Here is a 14,229-nt window from a genome sequence, read left to right as displayed (position 1 = left end):
CTTCATTCCAGTCTCTCTGACATTCGTGCTGTGTGTCTTTGGGGAACCTGATTGACCTCTCTGAACCTCAGCTTCCTCCACAATAAACGGGAGATAGTAATAGTTCCCTCCCCAGAGCTATCTTTGGATCAATGAAGATCGCGGATAGGAATCTCTAAATTGCAGAACGCTGTCCTAATTATTTGGCGACTATTCCTTAAACAACAACAACAAAACCCAGGTTCCGGGTCCTCCCAAAGATGGCTTAGATTCTCGCAGTGTTGCCCAAGCAACGGCTCTGTCCCGCCCCACCTCGACAGGGAACAGCCAATCAACGGGCACCACCGGCGCATGCCTCCCGCCTCCGGCGCCCCGATGCCCCCTGGGAATTGTGGTTCCTCCCGCGCTCTCCAGGCGCATGGTCCCTTCGCGGCCGCCGTAGGCCATAGGACTACAACTCCCGGCGGGCGCGGGCAGCGCATGTGCGTTGCGGCGGCGCGGTGGTTCCGCGTGCTGGCGGCATGTCAGCTGTACGCTGGGGCCGCGGCGCGGCGGGGTTCGGGAGGGCCCTGTGGCCGGCGGGACCCCCCGGCCTCCTGGCCGAGGAAGGTAATGAAGGGGAGTCCCGGAACCGCTGCCCTACCCCCCCCCCCACCCGCGGCTGTGACCTTTGGTTTCTCGACCCTCGGGATCCAGCTCCCTCCGACCCTTGCCCTTTGCTCTTGGGAGTTCTGGGGAACCCAGTGACTCGACCCCAATTTCACTCGCCCTTGGCCCACTCTCCGGACAGGGGTCGGCGGGGCACTTTGATCTTCGACCCTTGATTTCTTTTGGAGCCCCATGACCCACTGTTTACGGTTTAGGGTTTTTAACCTTTGAATTGTCTGTGCCTTAGTTCGACGAACCTTTTATCCTCCACCCCACGCCCCAGTTTTCTTTTTTCCTTTGCCCGTGGTGTCCCCTTCACTTTTGTCCTGTTAGTTTCTTTCCAGTGTGAGACCGGTGACCACTGACAGTTCCCACTGCCTTTAGGGTTCCTTTGTCCCCGTCAGGGCCCTCCCTCCCCCACCCCTGATGCCCGCCTCCTTCAGCCTCCCTGGTCTCTCCTGCAGGGGCCCTTGGTGGCGTCTGGGGCCGTAAGAGGAGCTCGACTGCCAGCCCTTGTGAGCAGGACCGCCGGAAGGACTGGGGCCATGCCGAGCTGCTGGAGGGTGAGCCTGACCCCCGAGGTTTGGGGTTTGAAGCCCCTTCCTCGCTGTCCCCCCGTCGGCAGCGCTGCTGGGAGCCGCCTCCCTGGTTCCCCACAGGGACCCCGGTGAGAAGGGATGTCAGTCTGTAAGGTGGGGTGACTCATGGGGTCCCGCTCTCTGGTGGTCCGAGGGCTCCCACGGTGAAGCGAGTGCTGTACACAGCGAGCTCTTGTAGTTCCCTCGTCCCAGCAGGGGCTCCCCCTTTCCAGATGAGACAGTCGAGGCCCAGATCTGTGGCTGGAGAGACTGGCTCAAGGCCACCCACTGCTGCACGTGCAGAGCTGGGCTTTGAGCTGTGACATGACCAAGCTCAGTGGTCCTGGCTCAGCTTCCTGGGCTTGGGCGCATGATGGGGTCTACTCGTGGTCCTTGTCACCTGGGACGGACAGCCAGGTCCTGGCGGCCTCTGTAGCAAGTGAGGGGGGCATCTGTCCTTCTCGCCGCCTCACTGTCCTCTCCCTCCCAGACGTCCAGTGCCTCCCGCTTCCCCTCCTGTCCCTCGTCCAGTGTGTGTCCAGCAGCCAGGAGTGGGGTGGGGGAGGCTTTGAAAAACAACACCTAATTTCAGAAAACCCCAAACACGCAGATCTGAAGCCACAGGTCCCATGGGCTTCAAGAGCAACCTTCTTTCGTTTTTCACCCATCTTATTATTTTAAAGCTAAGCCCAGGGTCTGGACATCTGAATCACTTCATCTCACTCCCCAGCCTTGAGCCGTCCAACTGTTTCCTCTCTCACAGAATAATCTCCAGACCCCCACTGAGGGCCGTAGACCTCCAGGCCTTTGCCTACCTCCTCGGCTTCTGGCATCAGGAGCTTTGCACCTGCCTGTCCTGGGTCACCCCCCAGGTGGCTTGGATGCGGCCGCCTCCAAGGGAAACCTGTGCCCACATCCTGCTTCTGCCTCGTGTCCTGCCCGACGCTTTGCCGCCGGCCACTCTCCCACACGTGCAGAAAGGGTCTGCTGAGTCTCCGGACACTGAGGCTAGGGCCACGCCTGTGTTTCTGCTCTGGGCCAGCTCTCTCTGGGGCCGATGTTGTAGTGAGACAGGCGCAGGCAGGAGATGGATACCCTTGGTCCTCACGTTGGCGGATTCTGTGTTTGCAAAGTCTCCTGCCAGCTGAACTTGTAACCCCAAAGCCGATGCACACCTTCCCAGCTGAGGTGGAGCCGGGCGAAGCCCTATCAACAGGCATCCTTTTCAGGGTGTATCTGGTGCCACGTTTTTGCATTTTGTGCTGTTCGTTGGTGTTTCTGCAGTTTAAAATGGCCCCAGACCTGGTGCTGGGGTGCTGTCTAGTTTCCTCAGCTCAACGGGGCTGTGACGTGCCTTTTGTAGAAAATCTGCGTGTTCGACAAGCTTTGTTGAGGGGTGAGTTGTAGGAGTGTTGGCTGTGAGTTCAATGTTAGTGAATTAGCAATACATAGGAAATAAGATATCTCAGGTGAGAACTCACAAAACAGTGTTATGTGTGGACCTGTTGGTGGAAATATGACCACGGGCTCTCAGGAGCCCCGTGTTTGCCTGGGAGTGGTGGTTCCCTGTTCACCAGCTCAGTGGCCTGAAACTCTGTAGAACAGAACTGCCCCAGGTCCTGAGAGCTGACTGTCCTTGAAGTGGCGCAGGGCGGCGGCGGGCTGTGAATTGTCTGTGTGTGGGGTGGTGGGGTGTGGGGGTAATGGCACGTGCAAAGGCCTGAGGCCATTATGGATGGAGTGGGGGTGGGAGGGGCAGGGAGGCGCCGGCACCCGGGTGGATTTTGAAGGCAGAGCCCTGAGGAGGCGCTCACGGGCTGCATGTAGAGGGGGAGAGTCGCAGACGACCTGTGACTTTTGGTCAGGCTGGGAAGGATAGAGCTTGGCGGGGGTGGGGGAAGACGCAGAGAGGCAGGTTGTGGGCAACACCGGGAGCCTGTTCGGGACGTTGGGTTTGAGTGGCTCGGGCGGATGGGTGCTGGTTGGGTGGGCGGGGCGTGCGTGGCCAACGAGGTAAGTCTAGGGACGTTGTCGGTGGTCAGCAGACACACGGGGCTGAGGTCTGTCGCCTCCTGGGCAGCGGGGTCCCCTGACGTCTCGCCCTCTGCCCCACAGTGCTCAAGGCGCGGGTGCGGCAGCTGCAGGCCGAGGGCATGGCAGAGGTGACGGTGAAGAGGGTGGCCAAGAGGGTGGCCGTGGCTCGAGCCCCGGAGGCTGGCGGCGCCCAGCCACCCAGGCAGGCCCCGGCCGGGGCCAAGGGGGCCGGGTCCAAGGGCGCCGCCGCCACACTCAGCAGCCGCTGGGCGCAGAAACTGGACAGCGATCAGCAGCTGATGGAGAAGCGCAAGCAGCGGCTGGAGGGGAAGCTGCAGAAGCGTGTGGAGAAGGGGGCCTGGCAAAAGCAGCTGCGCCTGGAGCCCCGGCTGCTGAGCAGGAAGCTGGCGAGCCAGCTGCAGCACTGGGAGCAGGGGGCGCCCCGGAGCCCGTGGGAGGAGCAGCTGGCACAGCTGCTGCAGGAGGCCCCACACAGGCTGAGCAGCGAGGCGGCGGCGGCTCCGGCGGACAGAGGCCCCGAGTCGCGGCTGGAGGGCCAGCAGCAGAGGCTCCTGTCCTTCTTTGAGTGCTGCCTGCTCACGGGCCACCTGCCCCTGGCCCACCACGTGCTGGTCACCCACCACAGCAAGTCCCAGCAGCAGCGGCTGCTCACGCTCTCCATGTACAACATGGTCATGCTCGGCTGGGCTCGCCAGGTGAGTGCCTGGGCCCAGGGAGCGAGTGCCCCAGGGTCGGAGGCAGAAGCCAACTTGAGGGCACTTAGATTCGAACCCTTGTCTTTTAGCTCCAGGGCTCAGGCCTTTGTCTTTTATTGTTTTAATAATTCTTTAGGCTTGTCGATTATGAGTCACACGTGGCCTTCAAAGCAAAGTGTGAAAATGACCAAAAGGGCAGGAAGAAGCTGTGCTCTGGTTCAGAGCATTTCCTTCTGGTTACTTGACCACGGCTCTAGCGCGAGGGGCGCTGCAGAGCCTCCCTGGGGCTGCGACCTCAGTGCTTTCCATCTAGCTTGTTCTTGTCTTGAGTTTCCTAGGTGGGCTCCTTCTTTTTCATGCAGACATTCACAGCTGTGAATTTCCCTCTGGGAACAACTTTAGCTGCTTCCCTCTCCCACGTCTTCTGTTTTCACCTGCGACTTCTCCTCTGACCTGTGGCTGCTTAAGAGTGTTGCTTAAGCGCCCTTGCTGTGAAAACTTCCCCGACACCCTCCCTCCCGTGGGTCTGCGACCTCATTTGAGGAGCAGCAGGGAAAGCGTTAGTGCCGGGCAATCAAGGGAAACAGTTGTGTGGAGACACAGGTGCAACTCACTAAGGCAGGTTGGCGGCAGGGACTTCGCTGTGCTGACTCACGCACAGAATGCGGCCCAGAGCTGCCTGATAGCGCTGGGAGGCTCCCAAGGCCTCCACAGCGACAGTCACGGGGGGCTTCTTGCCTGCACTGTCTTTGCAGGAGGGCACTCAGTTCCAGGAGTTAGTCTGCCTTCCCAGGTCTCTGGCCTCTGCCGTCCCCCCCACAAAGCGTCCTGTTACGGCAGCATATTTCTGATTAGATGAGCTTCCTGGGGCTGCCGAACAAATGAACACAAACTGGGAGGCTTAAAGTAGCAAAAGTTTGTTTTCTTTTAGTCCCAGCGGCCAGACGTCCGAGGTCAGGGCGTGGCAGGGCCCCCCTCCCTCTGGAGGCTCCAGGGGAGGGTGCTTCGTGCCTCTGCCAGCTCCTGGGTCTGCGATGTCCCTTGGGCTGTGACCGCGTCCCTCTGATCTCTGCCTCAGTGGTCACACGGCCTCCTCCAGTGTGACCTCATCCTAACTGCACCTGACCTCATCTAACTGACCTCATCCTAACTGCACCCTGCACCTGCAGGGACCCGGTTTCCAAATAAGGCCCTTTTCTGAGGTTCCAGGTGGATGTGAGTTTTGGGGGCCCTAGGCAGCCAGCCTGTGTTGGGCAGGCCTGGCTGCCACCCAGACCTGAGTTTAGTCCCGTTCTGCCACGTGCTCCCTGTGGCCACACCCCTCCCTTCCCTCTGAGCCTTGGGTTTCCCATCTTGGGAGGAGTGAGGGCTGTAATCCAGGGCTCCAGCCCCATGTATGTGTGTGCTTAACACTGTGAAGGTTCGAATGCATGTTTTCATGGTGGTGGTGACGTTACTGTGAGTTTTTTTTTTCTTTTTTTTAATAAAAGTTGTTTCCACTTTTTATTTATTTATTTGGCTGCATCAGGTCTTAGTTGTGGCTCGTGGGATCTAGAGCGCAGGCTCAGTAGTTGTGGCGCACAGGCTTAGTTGCTCCGCGGCACGTGGGATCCTCCCGGACCAGGGCTCGAACCCATGTCCCCTGCGTTGGCAGGAGGATCCTTAACCACTGCGCCACCAGGGAAGTCCTTCTACTGTGAGTGTTTAGAGGTAGGATAGATGGGCTGAATCTGGACCAGCAGCATCCAGTAGGCCTTTCTGTGACTTTGCCAGTGTTCCTCACCTGCTCCAGCGTCCTGTCGCTGCTGAAGCGAGTATTTAATTTAAACTAAGCTAAGTGGCCGCTGTGGTTGGTGACTACCGGACTGAGCAGCCCCCCCTTCCTGCCCCCCACCCCGGGCTGTGCAGGCAAGCACCTAGGACCCAGTTGCTGGCACGTGGTCTGGGGTGGCAGCACCTGTCAGACAGGGTGCAGGACACATGGCGGGGTGCTGGGAATGCCTCTCTCTGGAAGGGTCTGTGGCATCTCCCCTGAGCCACCAGTGGGCTGGAGGAGAAACCACGGGGGAAGTTAGCGGGGAGGCCTGTGTGGAGGAAGGAGGCCCGGTCGCCGGGAAACTGGGTAGAGGAGTGGGCGGGCAGCAGGGAGCACTGTGGGCCGAGCTGGGGCCTCCCTTCTGCCCACACCCAGCCCCCCCCCGCAGGCCCTCACCCCGCTTGGTTCCCCCAGGGCTCCTTCAAAGAGCTGATGTACGTGTTCTTCATGCTGAAAGACGCCGGCCTCGCCCCGGACCTGCAGTCCTACGCGGCTGCCCTGCAGTGCATGGGGCGCCTGGACCAGGATGCTGGTACCATCCGAAGGTGGGTGGGTCGGTGTAGGGTGGCCTGGCTGAGCTGGGGGCTGGGATCCCTGGGGCTCCCCGGGCACTGGCGCTGTGAGCCGGGTGTGTGTGCCCTGCAGGTGCCTGAAGCAGATGGCGCAGGACGGGCTACAGCTGCAGGGGCTCTTCACGGCTGTGCCGCTGAGCGCCGAGGAGCGGGCTGAGCTCCTGCGGGCCGTGCGCAAGGCCAAGCCCGCCTTCACCCCCCCGCGGCCGCCCGTGCCCCCGCCCCAGGTCAACACCTCGCCGCTGCTCCGGGAGATCTACGCCAAGGTGAGCTGGGGCCTGTGGCCTGGCATCTGCGGGGGGCGGGGGGCGGGGCGGGGGGTTGCCGTCTCCGGGTGCCTTGGCCCCTTCCCGTCTCTCCTGGCGGGGTCGGCCCCACCCACCCCCATGCTGGCGGAAGGGAGGCTGCTGTGGGGGGCCCATGCCGCACCGTCCTCGGTTTCCACGTGGCGATGCAGCTGTGGGCCGAGCGTCGGGGTGTCGCAGGGCCTGTGTGCCCTCCCTAAGACTGGACAGCTAGCTCCGCAGGCGGCAGGCAGCGGGCGAGGCCACACCCACCTCCCAGGGTGGAGTAGAGCATGACATCTTGAGGCACTGGGTTTTTTCTTTTTCCTGGGACATAGTTCTCCTATTCTACAGTTCACCTTTTAAAGTGTAATTCAGTATTTTTTTTTTTTTTAGTATATTGATCTCTGTGTAATTCCAGAACGTTCCATTATCCCAAAAGGAAGCCCGTCCCCATCAGCAGTCAGTCCCCATTCCCCGCCCAACCCCCCCTCCCCCCCCCCCACCCCCAGCCCCTGACAACCACTAGCCACTAACTCTCTGTCTGTGGATCGGCCTGTTCTGGACGTTTCCCATCAGTGGAATCACACCCTGTGTGTCCTTCTGTGTCTGGCTTCTCTCACTGAGCATCGTGTTCTCAGGGTCCGTCCACGCTGTAGCGAGTGTCAGGGCTTCACCCCTTCTCAGGGTTGAGTGATGTTCCCGTGTGTGGAGGGACCACATTGTGTTTATCTATCATCTGTTGACGGACACTTTGGTCGTTTCTAGCTTTTAAGCATCGTGAACCGCGCTGCTGTGGCTGTGGACAGGTCTTTGTGCAGATGTATGTTTTGGACTCTCAGTGTGTGTGTTGGGTTTCGCTATTTTTAATTTGTCTATTTTGGGAAGGGTCACACGCTCACACAGTGGCGAGTTTAAAGAGAAAACGGCAGCACCCGGGGACTCGCACTGGCTTCCTGGGCACCCTGCCCGCCTGGCAAGGCCAGCAGATGCTGCTACACCAGCATCGTTGCCTTACTGTCCTGGGCCCTGCTCTCCCCGCAGCGTTAAGGATGGATGGTTTTCAGGAGACTTGGGAAAATGACTGTGATTCTGCCGGGGGGGCAGGCGGGGTCCTGGCATGTGTACGGTGGACAGCTGCTCTTCTTGACCTCGGGTGTGGATGGAACCCTGGGGGACTCAGGTCGAGAGGTCAGGCACTGGCACCTCACCACCAGCCTGTTGCCACCAGCAGGATCCCACTGTGTCCTACCCGAGGCTGCACTTGTCCCTGAAGGAGCTGCAGGGCCTCTTCCAACAGCAGCTTCGCGTGGAGATGGCCACCACCATCACCGTGGAGTCCGTGGAGAAGGTTCCACTGCTGACCAAGGAGGTCCTGCATGCGGTAAGGGGCTGGGGGGTGGTCCGCTCCGGCTGAGCTGGGCGTCCCCTGCCTGGGCAGGGTCGCGTGGGGGAGGCCGGCTGCACGGCAACCACCCCCCCCGCCCCCCCCCCCACTGAGCCAGGCACTGCCAGGCATAGGGCTGGGGCCTCGCAGGCTGCAGGGTTGGGTGGGCACGGTGATGACTCCTTGTGTACCCCCTCCCCCCAGCGGAAGACCTTGGCAGGCCTGCGCACCCGATGGAGGACGGCGCTGTACCGGGAGCTGCAAGAGACCAAGGAGAGCGAGGCCCACGCTGCTCGAGAAGGCCGCCTCTCACTCTTCCCATACCTGTGCCTGCTCAGCGAGAAGGAGGTTGTGAGGATGCTGCTGCAGGTGCGCACGGGGCCGGGGGGAGGGGCTGCTGCGGGTGTGCCTGCGGCTTCCACACGGAGCGCGGGGCTCATGGCGCTCGCTGCCCTCCAGACCCTGCAGGCGCTGCCCGCGCAGGGAGAGTCACTTCTCTTCTTGGCACGCGAGCTGGGTCTGCGCGTCTTCAAGAGGAAGCAGCTCAGAAACGAGGTGCAGGAACTGGAGCAGCGCTACTCCAAGTACCTGCACCTGCTGGCCTCCGACACCCAGGTGAGGCCCAGGGAGCCTGGGTGGGGAAATCCAGGCGTTGAGCGGAGGTCCCCTCCCCTCTCTCCTCTCCCCTTTCCTGAGGCGGCTGGATTTGCCCCCAGACTCCACCTCATTTTCCTCACCTAATCCTGGGATAGCAGTCAGCTCACCCCTCCCTGGGGGTGGGTGGGGGTCTCCAGCTCTGCACCCAGACTCTCCTCCCCCTGAGCCACCCTCCTGCTCGCAGGTGGCGGAACCGTGCCTGCCACGGCAGCATTGGGAGGCACTGGGGGTGCCTGAGGCCCCCCACGAGCAGCCCTGGCCCATGTCAGTGGTGGTGCAGCTGGGCAAGCAGCTGGCGGAGGTGCTGGTGCGGGCCGCGCAGATGCCCAGCAGCCTGGCAGCGCCCCGGAGCCCCGGCACGCTCATCCCTGTGCTCTACCACGTGTACTCCTTCCGCAGCTTCCGCCAGGTGGGCCACTGTGGGGACGGGCGTGCGAGGAGGCCGTGGGCTCTGGGTGGTGCAGGGCCTCTGGGCCATGGTGGGATCCTGCCAGAATTGTGCTGTGGCCCCAGACCTGGTCTCAGGGTCAGGGCATCTGAGGGGACCCCGGGGCCCTCCTCCACGGCCTTTGGGGCAGCCCCCTGACCTTCTCTGCCCGCCCCGCCCCCAGATCGGCATCCTGAAGCCTCACCCGGCCTTCACGCAGCTGCTGGAGACGGCGGCAGAGCGCACACTGACCTTTGAGTCGACGGACGTGCCCATGCTGTGCCCACCACTGCCCTGGACGTCGCCCCACTCGGGCGCCTTTCTGCTGAGCCCCACCAAGATGATGCGCTCAGTGGAGGGCAGCCAGCAGCACCAGCTCCTGCTGGAGCGCTGCCCGCCTGCCGAGCTGCACGGCGCCCTGGATGCCCTCACCCAGCTGGGCAACTGTGCCTGGCGGGTCAACGGGCGCGTGCTGGACCTGGTGCTGCAGCTCTTCGCTGACAAGGGCTGCCCTCGCCTGGGTGTGCCCGCCCCGCCCTCCGAGGCCCCCCGGCCACCGGAGGGCCGTCGGGCTCCCAAGCGCTGCTTGCTACCCGAGGTCTCGCCTGCCGAAAAGGCTGAGATGCGGCGGGAGCTGGCCCGGCGCCTCAAGGTGGCACGGGAGATGCAGAGCCTGCGCGCCGATGCACTGTACCGCCTGTCACTGGCCCGGCACCTGCGGCACCGTGTCTTCTGGCTGCCGCACAACATGGACTTCCGTGGCCGGACCTATCCCTGCTCACCGCATTTCAACCACCTGGGCAGCGACCTGGCCCGCGCACTGCTGGAGTTCGCCCAGGGCCGCCCGCTCGGCCCGCACGGCCTCAACTGGCTCAAGATCCATCTGGTCAACCTCACGGGGCTCAAGAAGCGCGAGTCGCTGCAGGCACGCCGGGACTATGCGGACGAGCTGATGGAGGACATCCTGGACTCGGCGGACCGGCCCATGACGGTGGGTGGCGTGGGGAGGACAGCAGCTGGGCCCTGACCCCTGACCGTCTGGCTCTCCTGGCTGCCGCGGCACCCACCTCAGACCCATGCAGGCACCCCCCACCCCGTGCTTCTTCGCAGGCACCCTTCTGCTTGTCTTTCCCTCTGTCCTGGGCCATCAGCAGCCTCCCATGCCGCAATAGGCCTCCCTCCAGGCTGGCCCCTCCCTGGTCTGTCACTCCTGTTCTCTGTCCACACCTGTCCCCACGACACCTGGAGCCGCCCGGGAGGTGCCCCCAGGCTGGCTCTGACCCCGCCGGGGCTGGCCTCACCCAGCCCGCTGCTTCCTGCAGGGCCGCAAGTGGTGGATGGAGGCGGATGAGCCCTGGCAAGCCCTGGCCTGCTGCATGGAGGTCGCCCGGGCGGTGCGCGCCCCCGACCCCGCCGCCTACGTCTCCCACTTCCCAGTTCACCAGGTGAGCCAGGGGACTCTGGTGTGGAGCATCCTGCCCTTGCGGGCCCCTGCCAGAGGTGTCTCACTCGGGCTGAGGCGCCGCGGGATGGCCCGGGTGTCTGGCACCTGGCCATCCCACTCTGCACAGGCTGGTGCTCCCACGGCGAGCAGCTTGTGCAGGCACGCCGCCCCCCCTTCTGTGCCTCGGTTCCGCTTTGTGGGAGGTCCAGGGAGCTCGCTGTGAGCGGAGCTGGGGAAGCCTGGAGCTCGCCGTGCCCCGCCCCTCGCTCCCTGCGCCTCACTCTTCCACCCCTCGCCCAGGACGGCTCCTGTAACGGCCTGCAGCACTACGCCGCCCTGGGCCGGGACAGCGTGGGGGCCGCCTCCGTCAACCTGTTGCCCTCGGACCTGCCGCAGGACGTGTACAGTGAGGTGGCGGCACAGGTGTGCACCCACCCCGCCCCCGCTTGCTCTTATCCCCCAGCCCCACCAGGGTCTGTCTGTCGAACATCTGGGTGCTGTGGACCCCACTGCCACGGCCGCCAACTGTCAGGTGACCTGGCAGTCAGGCAGGGTTCCTGGGGGACGTGTCAGAGGGGGCAATGGTGAGGTCCACGGGAAGAGAAGGAGCCTCGGGGTGAGAGGCTTCTGGGTGGGCAGGGCCCCGCCCACTGATGCCCCGCCCACTTATGCCCCGCCCACTGACCCCTGCTCCAACAGGTGGAGGTGTTCCGCAGGCAGGATGCCGAACAGGGTGTGCAGGTGGCCCAGGTGCTGGAGGGTTTCATCAGCCGCAAGGTGGTCAAGCAGACGGTGATGACTGTAGTGTACGGGGTCACCCGCTACGGGGGCCGCCTGCAGATCGAGAAGCGCCTCCGGGAGATCCACGACTTCCCCCAGGTGCGCAGGGCCGAGACTCCAGATCCTGCCGGCCATTGTCCTGTAGCAGGTGGCCGCTGGGCAGCAGGCGGTCCTGACACAGGGTCTTGTCTCTGCCCACCGTGGGGTCCTCCAGCGGGACCCATGGGAGCGAGCCCACCCCCTCAGAGTGCGCGAGGTCACTGGCCCAGGGCCATCAGGCGTTGTAGAGGGAACCTGGGCCCCGCCCACGCCCTCCCCTCACCCTCTCCCCAGGACTTCGTGTGGGAGGCTTCTCACTACCTCGTGCGCCAGGTGTTCAACAGCCTGCAGGAGATGTTCTCGGGCACCCGGTCCATCCAGGTGAGGCCTCATCCTCCCCCTGCCCCCCGTTGGCCGTGGCTCCCCAGACCCGGCCCCCCTGAGCCCGGTGTCCGTCCCTGCAGCGCTGGCTGACCGAGAGCGCCCGGCTCATCTCCCACACGGGCTCGGCCGTGGAGTGGGTCACGCCCCTGGGCATCCCCATCATCCAGCCCTACCACCGTGACTCCAAGGTCATGGTATGTGCAGCCCCCCCCCCGCCCCGCCCCCCCCCCCCCCGCCGTGCCAGGCAGGACTCAACGCCCCTGCCCCTACCGCCCCTACCCTGCAGATCAAAGGCGGGCTCCAGAGCCTCACCTTCAGCAGCAGCGTGGACACCAGCCAGTGAGTGCACAGGGTGGGGGGGCAGGGCTGGGGCGCCTGGGCCGGGAGGCCACTGGGGTTGGGCCGGGCTGAGGCTCCAGAGTCCCCCACCTTGCACCCCGCCCCCAGGAAGCCCAACACGCTGAAGCAGAAGAACGGCTTCCCGCCCAACTTCATCCACTCACTGGACTCCTCGCACATGATGCTCACGGCCCTGCACTGCTACAGGTGCACCAGGGATGGGGACCCCGCGGTGGGTGCCGCCCGCTGGGGATGGGGTCAGGCGAGGACCGAAGCTGTGGGGGTCTGGGGGACCTGGTGCCCCAGAGGCGACAGGCCTCGAGGCAGGGAGGGGTTGGGATGTGGCTGACTGGGCAGGGGAGGGACTCCAAGTGTGCAGCTGGCCGTCGGAGGGTCCGCGGGCCCAGCCTGCTGTGTGGCCTGCTCTTGACGTGTGTGCACCTGCCGGGGCAGGCAGAGGGTGTCTAGTTTCTCACGGTTCTGTTAGAAACGGCTGCTCCTGTGGGGGGGGTGTGGCCGCACTGAGCCAGACTGCTGTGGGAGTTCTGTGTTCTTCCTGTGCCCCCCTAGGGTGGCTCGGGGACCCCTGGGATGGAGCCCTGTGGTGGAAATGGGGCCCAGCCTCAGCCATCCCCTACGGGAAGCTGAGAATCAGTTGGGTGGCAGCTGGGGGTAGGGTGGCAAAGAGGCTTTTTCCTAAGAGGAGAACTTGTCACTTGCCTGCTGAGGGGCACGTGTGGTGCACAGACAGCTGCTGGAGTGTGCGGGGATGAGGGGCGATAGGAGAGTGGGCGTCACTGGACAGTGGGCCCCCCCGGCTGAGCGGTGGGGAGGGGCTTGAGGTGAGAGCTGGGCCAGTGCTGGGCGGCGGTGGGGTGTGGATTGTGAGGGAGGGGACCTCAAGGCGTGGCCTCTCCACGGGGGCCCCTCACTGCTGCCGCAGGAAGGGCCTGACCTTCGTCTCGGTGCACGACTGCTTCTGGACCCACGCCGCTGACGTTGCGGTCATGAACCAGGTGCAGGCCCACCCCCACTAGGGCGGACACCCCCGGCTCTCGCGCCCCCGACCTCATCCCCTCTTGACCTGGGAAGCCCGGTCCCCCTGCCCCTTGGGCCTGGTTCCTGGCTGCTGATGCCCCCACCCCACCCCGTCGCAGGTCTGTCGCGAGCAGTTCGTCCGTCTGCACAGCCAGCCCATTCTCCACAACCTGTCCAGGTTCCTGATCGAGCGGTTCTGCTCCGACCCCAGGTGAGGCCCCCCCAGCCCAGCACCGCAGAGGCCGCTCCCTCCCCAGGCCGCCCCAGCCTTACCCCCACCCGGCCTTTGCCCTCAGGACCTCCAAGAGCATCTGGGTCTCCAGGCTGATGGACACGCTGCTGTCTGTGCCCAAGACAGGTGAGGCCCAGGGATGGACGGCCCCTCACCGGGCTGGGGGCGGGGCCTTCCCCAGGGCCCGCCCCCAGCCTTCTGCTCTGCTCCGCAGGGACATTCAACCTGGAGCAGGTGAAGCACTCCACGTACTTCTTCAGCTGACGGCCCGTGCTGCCTCCCTGTACTTTAGTGTGAATAAAGGTCTGTCACCACGTGGGGGCTGCTTGCCTCGGGGAGGGGCGGGCTGCGCGCTGGGTCCAGGCAGAGCGATCATACGCGGCAGGCTGGGCGCCAATGCTGTCGTTTATTGCGCGGAATGGGGGCGTGGGGCTTAGTGGGGCGTGGGGGGCGCGGTGGGCGCTGCTGCCTCGGCTCGTCAGTACATTCACCATGACGGCAGGGACCCCCCCAGCCTCGCCCCCACGCTGGGGTGCTGGAGGGAGTGATATGTGCCCACTCCGGGGCGGTCACCGCGGACGCACGTGGACAGGGACCAGGCTGGTTATTGCGTGAGCGCGATGGGGGCAGCGGGAAGCCGGCGGGCTAAGTATTGCACTTAAAAACAGATCCTCATTGGAGGGCGAGGGCGGGCGCGGGCGGGGCTCCACGGCCCTCTTCCCCTTGGCCCCGGCCGGCCTGTCCCCGCTTCACAGTTGGGGGAACTGAGGCACCGAGGTGAAGGGAGCCCCCTCGCCCGCGCGGGGCCGCCGGGGGCAGGGGCAATGTGGGTGGGCTCAGGGCGATGGGTGGCTTGGCGGGGGTGTCCCGCCGGC

The 14,229-nt window shown here is 64.1% G+C and overlaps 1 protein-coding gene across 1 annotated transcript; it reads left to right on the top strand.

The window, feature by feature from the left end:
* Positions 1 to 500: 500 nt before the first annotated feature.
* On the top strand, positions 501 to 13,666 carry POLRMT (RNA polymerase mitochondrial; the record flags this gene model as incomplete). Its single annotated transcript, XM_082835150.1, has 21 exons — positions 501 to 588; positions 1,092 to 1,190; positions 3,321 to 3,955; positions 6,186 to 6,316; positions 6,417 to 6,609; positions 7,859 to 8,011; positions 8,219 to 8,383; positions 8,474 to 8,629; positions 8,856 to 9,080; positions 9,283 to 10,089; positions 10,421 to 10,543; positions 10,843 to 10,965; positions 11,242 to 11,421; positions 11,656 to 11,742; positions 11,826 to 11,939; positions 12,032 to 12,084; positions 12,193 to 12,291; positions 13,028 to 13,100; positions 13,242 to 13,333; positions 13,419 to 13,480; positions 13,569 to 13,666. The coding sequence occupies 21 exons, from the start codon at positions 501 to 503 to the stop codon at positions 13,616 to 13,618; spliced, it is 3,708 nt and encodes a 1,235-aa protein (XP_082691276.1). The 3' UTR covers positions 13,619 to 13,666.
* Between the last annotated feature and the right edge of the window lie 563 nt (positions 13,667 to 14,229).

Source organism: Leucopleurus acutus (genome assembly GCF_964270905.1).
Source record: "Leucopleurus acutus genome assembly, chromosome: 3".
Taxonomy (NCBI): domain Eukaryota; kingdom Metazoa; phylum Chordata; class Mammalia; order Artiodactyla; family Delphinidae; genus Leucopleurus; species Leucopleurus acutus.
The sequence above is the reverse complement of the archived record's forward strand: the minus strand, read 5'-3'. Positions and strand labels throughout refer to the sequence as shown.